The 17,084-nt window shown below is 35.0% G+C and overlaps 1 protein-coding gene across 4 annotated transcripts; it reads right to left on the bottom strand.

The window, feature by feature from the left end:
- Positions 1-5,781: 5,781 nt before the first annotated feature.
- LOC140790629 (APETALA2-like protein 3) lies at positions 5,782-10,066 on the bottom strand. 4 transcript variants are annotated; one of them, XM_073140783.1, is made up of 11 exons: positions 9,854-10,066; positions 9,013-9,750; positions 8,894-8,919; positions 8,764-8,794; positions 8,575-8,662; positions 8,347-8,492; positions 8,088-8,132; positions 7,872-7,975; positions 7,641-7,768; positions 7,119-7,229; positions 5,782-6,540 (listed from the first exon to the last, which is right to left on the bottom strand). In XM_073140783.1, exons 2-11 carry the CDS (start codon positions 9,486-9,488, stop codon positions 6,316-6,318), a joined length of 1,380 nt encoding a protein of 459 aa, XP_072996884.1. In that variant the 5' UTR covers positions 9,489-9,750; positions 9,854-10,066; the 3' UTR covers positions 5,782-6,315. The 4 variants fall into 4 exon arrangements, with proteins under 4 accessions (XP_072996884.1, XP_072996882.1, XP_072996883.1 ...); XM_073140781.1 differs by having other exon boundaries at positions 7,641-7,774; positions 9,854-10,002; XM_073140782.1 differs by having other exon boundaries at positions 7,641-7,774; positions 9,013-9,741; positions 9,854-9,987.
- Positions 10,067-17,084: the final 7,018 nt, after the last annotated feature.

The raw sequence follows: 17,084 nt of genomic DNA, 5'->3' as shown, positions 1-17,084 counted from the left end.
TTTATTGTGATTTTATATTTAACCTCACATAGATAGGCATCTACCTTAGATGTTAATCTTTAGTGGGTGCTCTGTTTTTCTTTAAAGAATCATATTGTTATGGAGGTGCATCCTTTAACCTTAAGCTATTTATCTTGTCATTTGAATCTTGTGGTAGTCTTGACTTGTGAGAAGATGACAATGACTCCATTAAAGCTTAAACTCACAACAGTAAAAGGAAAAGAGAAGAAAGAATCTACCAAGATCTTGTCTGAAAGTGATGACAAAAAGATTTGGCTGATTGCCCACTGCAAGTGAATACATCTTTCCAGCTAAGTTCCTATTTATTCACTTGTTGAAATATATTCTCGTTCCTGGATTATAAAGCTTTTGTACAAGTTTTAAGTCAGAGAACTCATAGAGAGAAGTATATATAGAGTGATTCCAACCAAATTTGAACAATAAAACAATCTCCAAAGATAAATATTTTACTCATGTGTGTGAACAGAATGTCAACAAGAGTCCATGCTCTGTTTCTTCTTCTTTTTTTCTTCTTCTTTTTTCTTCTTCTTTTTTTCTTCTTCTTTTTTCTTCCAGAACTGGGTCCGGTGATCATTGACTGACATAGTCTCTGGTGTGAACGCAGATCTTGACCTTTCCATCAGTCCAAGAATTCAAGTCAAATTGTTCTTTCTTGTTTCTTCTCTCTAAAATTGAAATTGGATCTTATCTTTGATCAACTACTTCCTTATTAGTTATATCATACTAAGGTTGGCACATCGTAGAAATCACAGTCTTAACATTAGATTGGCTTTTTTGGATGCAAGTGCGCAAGACTTAACGACATAACTCTAGAGAACAAAAATAAAATTGGCATCTCTCTAATCTAAATCAAAGACACCTAAGCATACATTGAATTAATGGGCCCCATGTTTGGTTAATCTACCAAACAGTAATCTCCATTTGTCCCTTTGAATGATTCAAAGATTCTCTTAACTCTTTCTCCTTAATACCTAGCTCCTTGCACCCCAAGCAATCCACTTTAGATAGTTCTTTTTCTATATATAAAGATAGAGCTCCCCATCTCCTTGCCATCACTCCAAAGCTCTTCTTCCATATTTAAATCTTGTAAACAATCAAAGGTTGTTAGCCATGGAGCGTCAAATTATGGCGACCCAGAAGAAAGGAAGGCCTCTGCCGAAGCGAGGACAGATCAAAGCGAAGATCTTCTCAAGCTTGGTTCGAACAATCATCCCGAGAGCCGCGAAGAAAGGAGAGAAGAACGGATCAGACGGCGGCGGCGGCGGCGGCGGGACGATGCCTACCACGCCGACGCTGAGCGGCTACAACTCGGAGGATAGCTATGACAGCTGAGCAGCATGCACACAACTCTGTATCTGATTGATCTTGTACAGAATTCAATGTTTCCATACACCGCTGATGACAAGTATAGTTCTGGATTGGATTGCTGCTGCTTACACTATGTACATAAGAGCAGAGCAGAGCAGAGCAGAGCAGGTGCAAGTTGTTGGATTGTAAGAGTTGTTATGTGTTAAATTGTCGATGAATCTATTGTCACAGCTCAAATGAATGGATTGCAAATTCTTGGTTCTTACTAAAATTGAGACTTTTTCAATACATAGTCTTTTTTTTTCAATATATATATATATATATATATATATATATTGAAGCAAATCTAAGTAGGAAGAGTGCAAGGATAAGGGTGTGCAGAAAGATTTAAGAGAGAAAGATGAGAGGAGAGGAGAAGGATAAATTAAGAGGGTTCAGAGGAAGAATGAGTTGGTCCTGTCAAAACTTTCAATTAGGTAGTGTTGAGATATTTTAATTGTGACCCTTTTGTTCTTTTTTTGGGTTAAATGTAATCTATTTTTTAGTTTTGAAAGTTCTGAGACTATGAATTTGTGCAAGGCTGAGACATTTACATCTCTCTCTGTCATCCTTTTTCTTCTTCTTCTTCTTCTTCTTTTAAGGTACAAGGATTAAGATGTCAGATAGTGTGTGGATTTAGCTTTGATGTGATCTTGTCAAGTGACAAAGGCTTTCCAAAGCCAGCAAGGCAATTTTAGATCAATAATTGGGCCATTGGCTTAGAAAAAGTGAGCAAAAGATTGCTATATAAGAAAGTTCTAATTTTTAAAATCTCTCACTCACTTTTAAGATCACAACAAACAACAAGACAAGACAGAGAATCTCTTAACATTGATTACTCACTAAATCATCAACTCTTTCTAGACTTCAAATCAACTTTGGAAAAATCTAAGACCACAAATTAAGGATTCTAGAATAGATCTTTATATATTCATTTTAAGATAAATTATTCTTATCCTTATATGTCTTCTCAAACAAAGGTCTAATAATTACTGATATAAAGTAAATTACGATAAAATATATTGATAAAGTAAATATTAAAAGTAAATATAAGTATAATAAGATGTAATTTTAATAAATAATGTTTATATTTTAGTGCAAAATTATTTAGAATAAAAATATTATGTTTTTATATTACATAATAAGAAAAAAATTATTATAAAATAAAACACAAACTAATCATCTAAGCTTTTAGATTCGTACAACCAGAAGGAAGTTTGAAATTGGGGCATCAAAGGAATGGAAACGTGCCAAAATGCAGGAGATTGGATAAGGATGAAGCTTAGTGGTGAAGCTTACTCCAAATCATGGCATGCGAATTATAAATTTTTTTTTTTAATTTTATTTTGATCAAGTGGCTGCATTTAATCTACTTCCATCTTTGTCTTGGCATGCATTAATTTAATGTATAATATTTTTATGGCTTTCCAAAGGCCCAATCCTTAATCATGAACGTGAAAGAAGCTTTTGAAATATTCCAATGCTTAGTATGTTAAAACAAACATTTTATTTTATTAAAAAAATTGTAATCTATTCATTCTTTCAAGAAAAGATCAGTATTTATATAATTGGATTCTGGTTAATTGTGTTTTGTTTCCAATTACTATGATAAAATTTATGTGTTAATCTAAATTATATGTGACAAGTTTATAATTAATTGCTATCATCTTCTCATATATTTGTATTTTTATTTTATTTTAAAGAGATATGAAAATTAATGATGTCGTAATTAAATTGATATCGCTAAAATTTGGAATTAAAAATAGTTTAATAATATGAGCTTCTTTAGGGAGCTTGGGTGCTATCTGGACTATTTTTACCTGTGCTAATTTCTTTTTATTTATTTATTTATTTATTCGCTACATAGATAGATTATTCTATTCATGGATACTATCCAGAAGAATAAGATAAAAGGACGAATAGCACTACTCTTATCCAGATTGCAAAGGAAGTCATCTCTTTTGGCTTAGCTTAGAATTGGAATTGAAATTGAAATTAAAACGAATGTCATTTCTTTTCATACTTCCCACCCAAGGAACCGATGACGTAACTTGTCCGACGTCACTAGATGACGTAAGAGCGATGTCAGACAAATTTAGCTCAACCACCGCCCACGTGTATTTTTCTTATTTTATTATTATTATTATTATTATTATTATTATTATTATTATATATGAAGACAAAAGTAATCTTAAATATTTCATAAAGTTAACTATGAAAAAAATAATATTTATTTTTATGCATTCATGTAGTTAAGAATACCTATGTCTTTTTGGTTTACTAAATTACTTAGGTATTTATTTATACTTGTCAAAAGAAAAAAGGCCAGATAGCTTCTATTATTACAGTCGCACAGAAATTCCTGCAGCGGATGCTACAGCGGAACCCCTCCCACTAATGGTTAGCGGCATCCTTCTATAAGATCTTATGCCAATCTCACTCTCACACACTACACAGCTCTCTCTCGGTCTCTCTCTCTCTCTCAATGGATCAAGAGCAAAAGAGGAAGGGGAAGGGGAATCCCTACCCAAAGAGGGGAGAGGTTAAGAAGCAAATCTTTGAGGATTTATCCAAATCCGTGTCCGCCGCCATTAATTACACCACAGGGGGAAGAGATAGGCAGGGAGGGGGGAACGGCGCCGCTACTTCCCAAGATGCATGACGACGACGGGCGATGATGCAGTGATTTCATCCGATCCTGATGCTTTAATTATCGCGCTCTGATTTGGTGGAGCTGGGAGCGACGGCCACCCCTTGATGTCATTCTATGTGCACAGAATAACCCTCCATCATTTGTTTTGCGATGTAAATTATATATATTATATATATATGTGAATACTAAGTAGTTGTGTGGCTTTTGATTTATTATTTCCTTCTCTTCTAAGTTCTAGCAATGGTGTGCTTTGCTTAATTTCTCACTTGTCCAAAGGGGGCTCTGTGTTAGAAGCCACGTAAATTTGTGGCACCAATATCGTTTGACCCTCAATTTTACAATTAGAACCCTTAAAACTTCTTCTTCTTCTTCTTCTTCTTCTTTTTGTATATGAAAAGCTGGTAAGCTTACAATTTTATTAACTCTGGTTAGTTTATACAAGCTTGACACATAAAATAAAAGAGAAATATTTTAAAAAAGCTCCACTATTAGTAGGAAGAAACAAATATCGAGCACAGAGAGCGTGCAAGATCTCAACGAGGCAACACCTATAATACTTATACACAAATGGCTAGCTAACTATGGCTCCAGCACTGACCTTGAAGCAGTTAAAGAAAGCAAAAAATAAATAATAAAGAAGCAAAGTGGCCTGAGAGCGACATAATAGATGCGGTGAGGGTGGTAAGGATGGCGGAGGACAAGAAGCTGGGCTAAAGCGAGGTGGATCCTACGCCGAGGAGGAAGTCAATGACGACTATGCGGTGGAGTGAGAGGAAAGAGTCTCGTCAATAAGGCAACGATTCAACGAAGATCGGCTAAAACCCTCAAAAGGATGACGACAAGGGAGAAGAAATAGATAGGAAACAAGAGAAAAGAGAAAAGAGAGAAGAGTTGGGGAAAGGAGATAGGGGGAGGGGTAGTCGCCGGCGGCAAGAGGCGAGCAGAGAAAGGAAAAAAAAAGTAAACAAGTGAGAGCTCTCTTCTCGTACTGGTCGGATAAAGTGCATCCTTATCTTGCTTTGTAGATTCTCGCCGTACGCTATTTCGGCCCATGGACTGAAGTACAGATGAATAGTTCTGTAGGACTATTATTGTGAAAATCTAGTACAAGGTTTTAGATATGGACCCATAGGTGTATGTATGGGCCATTAACATTAAGCCGATCGGATATGGTCATATGGGCCATTTAGCTGTTAGCATGGACTTGTTTGTATGTAAATGTATCTATGCATGCATCCGTCACAAAAAGTTTCCATCGGTGTTGTCGGACTCGGATGTACAACTCCTTTTTGCAGTTCCAATACTGACGTCTCTTTTAGGCCCAAGTTGAAAAGGCACAGCTACATAATATGCAGTCCCCAAGCTAAAAGGCCTAGAAACATACTCCTTGTATTCAACTTTAGGCCCAATATAAAAGGCTAGAATTCTGATACGGGCTTCACCTTTAGGCCCATCCGTAATATATATATTTATTGTATGCCATCATAATACGATGGTTTGGTATCTGATTGTCTAAGTTACTAGGCATAAATACCTAGTACTGGAAAGGAATAACATATTCTTGGGAATTCTTGACAATACGTAAGTTTACATGTTCCCGAGATGTTAAAACTTATTATATACTGGACACATGTACACACAAATATTATCATACATGATACATTGGCCTCAATGAGTTTCACATATATTGCCACAATATACTTGCTGCTCCCAATTCCAAACACAAGTATAGAGAGAAAAAAAAAAAAAAGGCGGCCGCGGAGGCACAAGATAATGTGTAGTTGGTGTTTCATATCATAGCTACATAATGCAAGCATCTAAGCAGTTAAATGTTCCAGGCTTCTGCTTCAGTAAAAGGAAAGGAAGTACAGTGAACCAATAAAAAGCAGGGAACCTCATCCTCATGGAACATGGCGAGAGATATAGAAAAAAGGGATTGGAATAAGTGTTGAGGAAGCTTAGTCGTAGATGATGCTTTTCCACATAAAGAACATAGAAAAATGGACCAGATTCAAGGCTTCAGATCTTTTGCTGGTCATCATTCTGTGGCTTAATTAACTAAAAAGAAGATCCGACTGACGGTCCATCACTAAATTAAGATATTCCTCTAGAAGAGTTTGAAAAACATCTCCTCTTGCAGTTGAAAAAAGAGTCAAAAATCGAATTCACATAGATTCTGGTATGTTTTTCCAATGCCAGCTTGGTAAAAAGCACATTGCTATGCGTGCAGGAACACACAGGTACAATGGCACCAAAAAAGAAAGAGGCGTATACCTAGAGAACGCCTCTTTGCTTCAGCTCTTAGAATAGTAATTGGATGGAGCTGGCGGATTGAAATGGAGATTAGCTGTTGATGGGGGTGGCTGCGGTGGAGAAGAAAGGAGAGCTGTTACAGTGCCTGTCGAGAATCCTGATGATGCTGCAGAGAACAGTGGCAATGGAGTAGGGCCATGCATTTGCCATGCCCAGCTGGGTGGAGGTTGGGAACCCACCTCAGGCCTCTTCTCTTTACCTCTTTCCTACATTTCAAGGAACATGCCATCAGAAGCGGTTGACTATAGTTACATGAGGGAAATTAAAACAACCTAGGATTTCATTCAAGTTCTCACTTCTCTCAGAAGAAAAGGACAAACTAGGGTTTCATTCTTGTCTATGAAAGAGTGCCACATCCAACAGGCCGTTTATGAATATCACGAAGTTACTTCATGCAAAGAGTCACATCCATGCATCAGAACAATGAACATACAGAAGAAAAAACACCCTGCTATTTTATACGTCAAAACAAGCAGCTAAACATGAAACAAAAAGGGAATCTTAAGTTCCTAATTAACAATCCTGTTACATTATAAGAGCTGTTGGTGGTTGATGTTGTCTTTTCAGGATATTGCTTTCAAAGGGAATAATTTAGCTCGTAACTGCCACTAGCTGCTAATTAAGGAAAGATCAACCTTATAAGAAAAGTCACAGAAAGTAAGAGAAGGGGAAAAAGAACATGTTGAGTACCAAAACCATATGTAATCACTAAAGTAGAAAAAATAAATATTTTAACAATTATCACAGAATCTGACACAGGAAAAGAGCAAGTTATATAACATACTTCATTACTGGAAAAGAAGGCAGGATGTGGAGCGATCCAGGGATTATGGTGCTCTGGCAACATAACTAAGCGCTGCGGTTGAACGGCAAGTTGGGAGGAAGGGTTTTCAATCTATAGCATAAAGCAAAGAATAGGAAAAAGATAAAGCAGCATTAGCTAACTTCTGACTATTTTTCTGGTGAAAAAAAAAAATCTCTTTATGATCAATCAAACAGAAGCTGCTCATCAGTAATCAACGAATACCACTGGTAGTGGGACAAAAAGGAAACCGAACAAAGTTAGACAGTTGTTGTAATAAAAAGTATATAAAACCCAAATGGAAAAGCAACTGACATAATCAGAGAGTATTGCTGGCATAGAAAAATGCATAGTGAGATCACACCTCTGAGACCACCTCAAGCTGGAGGAAAATCAAGGTTTTCTATGTAGGTGACAAAATGTTGATTTTTTCTACTGATTTTCCAAAATTCAAGAAGGAATGGCAAATGCATATAGAGGCACTCATATGAGAAGTTCACTTGCCTTTAATCTCTTTGTTTCATTAGCTTCCAACGATCCAAAGTGGAATTGGATACCAGGTAAGTCTTGATCCTTCTTTGGACTATGGCTAACAGGTTGGGATATGCTCAAATTCAGATCAACTTCACGGCCTACAGCTATGCCAAAGGGATACAGATTAATCATAAATCAATTCAAATACCAAAAGACATGAAACTTTTTTAACAGACAGGAGAGAAAATCTGGGAATGGTACCTTCATCATCAGCCTCAGTGAGCAACTCTCCTTCATATGTACTAGGCTCAAAATTGGTTACAGCCTCCCTCCCATTACATTTTATAGCAGCCTTGTCATAAGCCCTAACATTCACAAGAAAGGAAAGGAAAAGGAGAATTGAGTTGGAACTGAAACGCGTACAAGTTAACATAACTACAGTTTCAACAACAAATTATAATCAATGTTCAAAAGGACCTTGCAGCTTCTATTTCGCTGTCGAATAGCCCAAGATATATGTACCTGCATCCAAGCACCATGCTCTATAAATAAACACTTTGTTTCATCTTAGTTTCCATTTATCAAAATTCTATCATACCATAAATATCTAACATGCCTACTCATATATTGTTGGCGTTTTCACCAAATAGACAGAACCTCGTATTTTAGGCTTTAGAATGTAAGAGATTTTAATAAGGAACAAAAAAGCAAGAAAATTGGAGGCAGAGAGCCTTACTTCTTGCCTAGAAATTGTCCCATTCGAGCTTCCCACCGTCCGCATTTGTGAAGAGTAACACCTCTATATTTTGAGCTTCCCCTCGAGAATCCAGTGCTCTGCCGCCGCAGTATATGCACAAACTCTTCCTTTGATAGATTCCTCATCTAATATGGGAAAGGTCATAGATAAGCTCTACTTCAACAATTTAACAGTTAAACCACTGTTACTTGGTAATATATCCAGCACCTGTTTCATATCTTCATCATAGTCAGAAAGGTTGAAATTGATATCAGCATCAAGACCACGAAATTTAATTGCAGCACGATCATACGCCCTGCAATCAAGACAATTACACTTAACCAACTTTCCATGAATACAGAAACATTGGAATTTTTTTCTCTTTTTTGCCTCAAAGTAAAATTCATGAATTCAAACCTTGCGGCCGCGTGAGCAGTGTCAAATCCTCCTGCATCATATCCACCAATCAGAAGCAAGAAGAATTGTCAACCTGCATGAAATCAATAAAACTACACCAGATAAAAGAGAATCGGAGATATGTGCTTACCCAAATAGACTTGTTTCCCGCAATCCCTATTGTCACCCAAAAACAAAATTTTCACAAAAGAATTTACAAAAAAAGAAAGAGTAATAAATAGAAAAGGTTCCAACTTTTAACTCCCTTACCAGATATGTGACTCCCATCTTCCCGTTCTTCGGTAAAAAGTGACTCCCCGGTACTGAGAGCTCCGCGACCTCGGCCCTCTCCTAGTCTTCTTCGCCTGCTGCTGTGGCTGCGGCAAGACTCTCACCTCCGGTTGCACGCCTGTTTGGCAGAAACTAAGATCCATCCTAAACGGTCTTGGAGACGACGAAGACGAAGAAGAAGCCACCACGAGAGGCCGAGACACCTCAGCGACTGCCGCCGCCGCCGCCGCCGCCAAAGGAAATAAATCTCGAGTGAACACACCAGTCCTATCCTCCTCCTCGGTCTCCTCCTCCATCTCCGACGAGCTCTTCAAGATACTAAATTCCAACGGCGCGGCGGACATCCCGGAGCTCGAGACTTCGGCATTGAGCAGGGAGGAGGCGGTCGTCCCCGAGTCGCTCCCGCGTCCTTCCAAATCCGCCGATCTCTCCTCCAAGTTGAGATCCAACATCATCGTCCGACACGAGTCGAGATCGCCGGTCCTGCTTCCCCTGGTCCTCGGACGGCCTTCGTAAGCTAGGGTTTCGGATCTCCGGTTCCTGGCTATTTCAAGAAGAAGAGCCAGAGCAAGTAGAGGTAGAAGCAGGACAAGGCGGAGTCGTTCTTGCGGAACATCTGGACTCCGATTACGATGCCGGCGATACCGACCGATCCATCAACTCATCAATCCCACGAAAATTTCTTCTCTATTCCTCGACTTCTTTTGCCTTCATCCACTGCAAAGGTTAGATCCAATAAAAAAAACCAATAAATAAATATATATATATATCAAAAAGGAGTCAAAAAGGAAGAAGAAGGCGCAAAGTCGGCGGCTATTACCGAATTCGGCGCCGGGAAGGAGAAGGGAGACGAGCAGAGGATAGAAGAGGAGAGGAGAGGAGATGGGGGTGGGTGTACGGAAGGCTTAGAGGGGAGTAGATATAGAGGAGGAAGAGGAACGGAGAGGAGTGGAAAGTAAAAATTGCGGCGGGGTGGGGGAGACGGGTGACCGGGAAATGACGGTGATCCGGTTTACCTCTTAGCTTCCGTTCCGGAGAGAGGTCTCCTTTTGTCCGTAGGAAAGGAGAGAGAGATCTAGGACGACTCATGTTTAGGATTGCTGCTGTCCGTCCGATCAAATCGGACGGATGATAAGAAAGAAAAGGAATCTATAAATATTATTTATTATTAATACAAAAAAAATTTATATTAGAATAAGTATATATATTCTTATTTTACAAATAAACGTTAGCGTCACTCATTTCTGAGCAATAATAGTTGTTGATGAATTAAATGTGACAACGCATAGTGTTAGGTGTATAATTCAATCACATTGTACGAATCTATTTTATTTTATTTTATCTTTGATTAAATTACACCAATCTATTTGAAGACAACCTTCTTATTCCAAGATTAATGAATCCATGAAATTTCCCTTCTTCTTTTTTTAACCTCCTTTGCTATTAACCATTTTATTGTTGTTTGACTATTTTGATATTTTCTTTATCCTCATCCCATCCACCTCTTTGTTTGCAAAAATTAAGAAAGAATCAAAGGGTGGAATTTTTTATTTTTTATTTTTTATTTTTTATTTTTAATGATCAATGACTCATTTGTGATTTGTAGTACAAGAGCCGTACACTCATAGCATTGCTGTCGAACAAGTAATTGAGCAGCATTCTTTTTATAATCTACCTATTAAGTAGTCCAAATTTGCAATGCATATTATGATATCATATTTAAAAGTCAATTTTAATGAAGAAGTCATCTTGAATGTAAGTTGTTTTCTAAAAAAGAAGAAGAAGGCATCATGGATATTATAATAATTATGCTTTGCATTGCTTCAATACTTGGCATTTGAGCAAATGAAAGTAGGATTACCAAAGCTCATATGAGATTAAAGCATCATTATTCTTAGCCCTCGTCTTATAGATCATCCATTTACTTATTTGAAAATAAGAAGATGCACAAACTTATAACATCTAGATCTTAACCATTGCCCACTCTCACATAGGACCCATCATTTATTTTTAATGACATATTAATCTCTTTTTTATTATATAAAACCTATAAAATGCCTCGCATGTTATTGTAAGTGTTTCTGAAATTGTTTTACTCTTATTCTGAAAAAAAATTAGAGTATGATAATGATTTAACATATTAACTAGTTGAGATAATTAAAATGTAAAAAAAAGGATATATAAATATATATATATATATAAGAAAATGTGTAATAGTTGGTCAAAGTGTAGTTAAAAGCTAGTTTAGATGTGTTAAGTATAAAACAATAAGATCTGCTTATAAAAATGAAGCATATACCATTTAGTTTGATTCCACAATGTATATTGGGGTTGAAATTAGTAAATTTTTTATTGGAATAATTGTCACATATATATATATATATATATATATATAGTTTGGCCTTATTATAGTTTGTTTTCTAAAGAGAGTTGATGTAATTATTTAATCTATATATCGAAGAGTAGTTATAATTCATTCAATTAATATATTTTATATTTATTATTTTAATAAAATAATATAATAAAAAATATTTAAAATACTCTCTGACACGATAAGATATTTTTGAGATAGTAAAAAAAATAACTCTACTTAATTATAATAACACTGTAAATCTTCGAGCGCCGTTAAGATAAAAATAAAAAGATTAATATTTCTCTTTTCTACTAAAAAAAATAAGGGTATAAATACACAAATCTAATTCCCATATCAGTAGTAGCGACAACTAAGAGAGAAACAAAAATGAGATCTAAAATGTCTCTAATAATTGAGAAGGTTTATATCTATAAATATTTTAATTTTCTTCTAAAATTTGCTAATTTTTTAATTACAATTTGCGAACATTAATTAGGAGATAAATAAAATCAGGGGTTAGGTCCAGAAAAAGGCCCTAGTGGTTTTGAGATCGAATCTGGGCCGTTGATTTCGGGGTCAGATGAAGACAAAGAGGAAAAGGACTTGAAAGGGGGGAAAATTCCAAAAAAGAAGAAGTGCACCCCAACTCGCCCACTACGTGGGCCCCACGTAATAAACTATATCATCCCAAAACAAAAAGAAAAAAAAATAATAAAAAGAGAAAAGCTTTCCACTTACGGCGACCAAACTCTTTCAACTCCAACCTTAAAAACCTTCCGTTCTTCCCATCCCCGGTATCCAGACCGGCTATTCCCGGTCTCTATCTCCCCTATCCACTATCCCCTTCCAGCCAATGGGAAAGCTCCACGTCCAACCCACGACTCTGAATAATTAAATTGAATATTTCTTCTATCCTTGCTCCGAAAATTGGGTGTATCTCTCTCTCATTGTAAGAGTTGAACTGATTGGAGATAGTTACATCTCTACCCTCTCACCTTCTTTCTCTTTTTTTTTTTTTTTTTTTTTTTTTTTTTTTTTTGTTTCACTTTGATTCATTTAAGTATTTAAAATATAGTATATTTTATACCCTTTGTTTTAATATTTCTGGACTCAACCGGCTTAACAGCTCCTCTTTTTAATAATAATAATGAGAATATTAGTTAAGAGAAAAATTTTATTTATCATCTTTTATTATTTTTTGTATTATTTAAGAGTCCGAATACTTAGATATGAGGTAGATAAAATATTCATCATCTCTAGATATAAATAAAAGCATTAATATGTATATTCGCTATAGACTTTATTTTATGTGTCGTTGTTGAATTTTTGTTCTGAACTAAATTAAATCATCGCGTAATCGTGTGGTTTTTCTAAGCCAACTGTATCATTGAGTCATCGCCCGAGCCAAACCTTTAAATTATTAAATTATTAAATAAATTTTTATATAATAATTATTTAGAATTGAAGTAAATCTTATGACCTTTCTCCTTTTAAATCTTCCTCAAATAGACGGTCATTCGGTTCACCGCATGTTTTTCTCAATTAGACGTTGGGTCACACCGCGGTAGCGTACGATTTCAGCTGGGTGTGGATGTGTGTGTGGAGAAAAGAGAGAAAAGGAAACGGTGGGCGGTCTCGCGGGGCCCAGGATGCACTACTGGCTACTGCCTGCTTGCTGGTCAAGCGTCGGCACTCGCACAGGAGATTGACCATTCTGTCACACACGTGTCAGCAGCTCGCTCGACCGGGGCCCACTCCTCACCAACCTATTAGCCGCCGACAAGTCATATAGGATAGAATTGGCTTTTGGCTTTTGGCTTTTCTCAGATATTTGCAAATAACTATTCTGATTTTTTTAATGGTTAATTACCAATTAAGTATGAAATACCTTTATGATATTTTAATTAAATTTTTAATGATAAATATCTATATAGTACGACGTAGTAAGCTATTTTTGATAAATTTCTTTTTATTAAAGAATCCAACTATAGGTACAAACTATTATAGATTTTTAAAGAGAAATGTCATTCATAATAATAAAAAAACTAATATTGTAGCTAAGTAATCGGATCCTAATTTGCTACGGAAGAGATTATGTGTTTTATTTCTCTCGATTAAAAAGTGACAAAAGTTGACCCGACTCGATAACACGATAAAAACTTAAACTTCTAAACGTGTTTAAATATAGTTTAGCTCGATTCAGGTCATAGATGAGTCAGACTTACTTAATACGATTATTAAGCGAATTATTTTTATATTTAATACCTTAACTCGTTTAGTCTGTTTATGACTTGGCCTCCCATTTTGTTTATGACACGATAATTATTTATGACTCGATTAATTTATTTATAATTTAACTAACATGTTTATAACCTAAAAAAAAATAACTTGTCACGGATAACTCATTCATGACTACATGTTTAATAAACGGGTCGTGTGTTTATATTTGTAATATTATGATTTGATTCAAATTCAGCTATCTTAGCTTGTCGGTTACCGCCCTAGATAAACGTTAATAAATATTTTTACCGCAAGGCATACAATTTGACTCATAATTATGGTTTGTTTCATGGAAGTATTAACTTAGTTGCCCAAGATTGGCCCATAATTTATTCTATGGGCTTATAATCTAATTTAAAAAAAAGAAAAAAAAAAGACAATATGATATCTCTGCAAATAAGGTCAAATTACAGGGGGGAACCTACAAAAACACTGTTTTTGTCCTTATTTGCGAATAGTGCTGTAAAAGGGAAGGCCGAGGGACAAATGGCAGATCGCCACGAGGAGACGTGTCTCACGAACCCTCACAAATATAGTAATAATTTTAATGACACGTGGGAGATGAGGTGTTCCAATAATTTCAACAATAATAAGCGATAACGCGGCGGGAACGGGTATCAATGTATCATCGAGTTCTATATAACCTCCTAATTTATTTTCTTTTTACATATAAACCCCTCTGAGAATTTTATTTTTTATAGCATTTCATTCCATTAAATTCTTCCCTTTTATTTTAGTTAGAAAAAAGAAAAAGAAGTGGGAGATATTTTGAGTAGTTGAGGGGATCTATGTGATAGTAAAAAATAAAATAAAATAAAATAAATAGTTATAAAAGATTTAAGTATAATTATGTCTAATAATAATAAGTTAATGGAAAACCTAGGAAAGCAACTAGTCTTATAAATTTATAAGGATGTAATTAATATTCGTCGCTAGCTCCTCCCCACAAGAGTTATCCCCACCATCTCTTCCACTCCCCTAAAAGCCATGGGCTTTAATACCATACACCTCACGTATGACAGCGGGGAGGCCCCACCACCTGGGTCTAATCAAAACCCTTGGACCCACTTCCCTTATTAGCCTGTGGGTCTTTTGGTTTTGGGTGGAGCACTAAATGCTTCTTTCCCTTCCTACTACAAGTTTCAATATATAATTTTAGGGTTTTAAAAAGTAAAAATAATATTTTATTTATTTCAATTTAAATTTAATTATTTTTATTGTTTTATGTTATTACCTTTGACGAATTCATTGCTGTCGTAATAGAGCTGCTAATTTGTTCTTTAAGAAACACAATAATATTAGAAAAAAAACCATAGGTAATGGTCCCAATCTTTAAAATGAGGGGGAAATTTTGTTTTACCAGTATGGTTTAGTTTAATGACATACTTAAGCAGCTAATCTCATATTATCTAAATTAAATTATAACTATTAGTCTATTGTTAATAAAAAGATAAATATAAATAGGAGAAATATTGATAATTGATATCATTAAATATGGTGGAAAAAATAAATGTTGTATTTAGGTCCAGACCATAATAGTTAGTTCACTGTTTAAGTCTGGAAAACACACTAATATAAAATATAATTATAAAAAAAATACAAAAATATTATATATCACACCCTATATTTTATCTGTTTTATAATTCACACATTGTCTTTAATAATTTTATAACACAACCTTTCTTGTTTCCTATAATTGATATAACCTGAGTTAATATAAATAATACCAACAAAAAAATATTTCGATATGATATACTAAATATTTGATAAAATATTCACGATAGAGAGACATAGAGAAGAGATATAGAGGTAAGCATATTTTAGTAATTGATTAATCTCAGTTAGTCAAAATAATATTAGGGTGTAGGAAAGATGGAGTGCGAATCACAAAGTAAAGACTGATTTATAATAATTCTCCAACAAATAATAATATTAGTAGGTGGTAGCCATTAGTTTATTTATTTTTTTAATATTTAAAAAATTTCTTTCTATTGCCAGTTGCCTGGTCCTGGTCCTGGTCCGCCTGCCAACCTACCATACGATTTGGCTTTTTGGGGAGAGGGTACGAGGTTTGCGCTTTGGGAGACGTGGTCGGTTTATGTCCACATGAGGAAACTACCACCCCGTGGGTCAAATCCTCGGGTGCAATACCCGGTTCCCTTTATTCTCTATCTTTGTTTTTTTGTTGTTGAAATTTCGGTAGGTTTATTAGATAAATGTGTGAGCACATGTGAGAAGTAACGTTAGGAGGTCAACGCTGTTAATATTAGTAGGGAGTTTTGGATGGTAGTTGGTATTTGTATACTACTTTGGACCTTAACAAGTTGTATGGGTTTATGGATTCTTTTTAGGGCCACTAATAGATGTCAAGTTTTTTTTTTTAAAAATTTTTGTGATATGGATTTAAAGATTTTAAAGGAATTTGAGTTTAGCTACTCTCTTAAACTTATTATTCAATGAGTCTAATTGAGTTAGTTGAATAACTCGTTTGTGACTTAATCTATTTATGACATAACAAATTTATTATTAAATGAGCGACCTAATATACTATGTTAGCTTGAAATTGGCTCGATTACTGCTTGTATTACAAAAGTTTTTAACAAATTAAAAAAAATAAGTATTTTATATATTTTGTGATTCACACACTGTCTTCAACGATTTCGTAATTCGACCCGTCATTTTTTTCTATAATTCTCGTTTAACACTCTAACATTATTTTGACTGACGGATATCGGCCAAATTACTAAAATACTATCACCACTATTTTTCCTCCTCTAAGGAATACATGGGTAATTTATGTATTTAGAAATTATTTCATATATTGTAACGAAATATTATTTTACTGATACCGTTTAAATTAACAAAATATATTAAATAAGAATTATAAGAAAAAAAATAAGGGTCATCAAGAATCTGAAGGACGAGAGTGTAAATCACATAATATATAAAACGTAGGGTATGATTTATAAATTTTCCTAAATAAATTTATGTCCATAGTCTTGTAGATTTCTTTTCAATGATCCATAAGAACTACTTTATTTATAAGATAGCAATCACTTTTTTGCATTAAAACTTAGTCTAACACTTAGCATTGACCTTACTTAACATAATCCTCCCATGTGGAATTTTATATTTTACTCTCCACTTGCCTCTAGGATAGTTAAGAAACCCACAAGTTCCCATCATCCTATGTCTAAAGAAGTTACTCATGGATTAGAAAAATCCAAAAGCTCTAAGTCCTAAGCTTTCTAGCAATCTTGAAAGAATTATCTAAAGTTCTAAGTTGCAAGGATGAGAAAAGTAAATATACATTCATGGATCTACTAAAAGAAGCGTGTATCTCGTTACGAATAGTTACTAACTTTAATATTTTTTCAAAACCGTGTTGAAAGTCTCGTTAACCATGTGAGCACGATTA

Source organism: Typha latifolia, chromosome 6, assembly GCF_019914945.1.
Source record: "Typha latifolia isolate L0001 chromosome 6, TyphaL0001v2, whole genome shotgun sequence".
In the NCBI taxonomy this organism is placed as follows: domain Eukaryota; kingdom Viridiplantae; phylum Streptophyta; class Magnoliopsida; order Poales; family Typhaceae; genus Typha; species Typha latifolia.
Note: the sequence above shows the minus strand (reverse complement) of the source record. Positions and strands in the feature narration are given on the sequence as shown.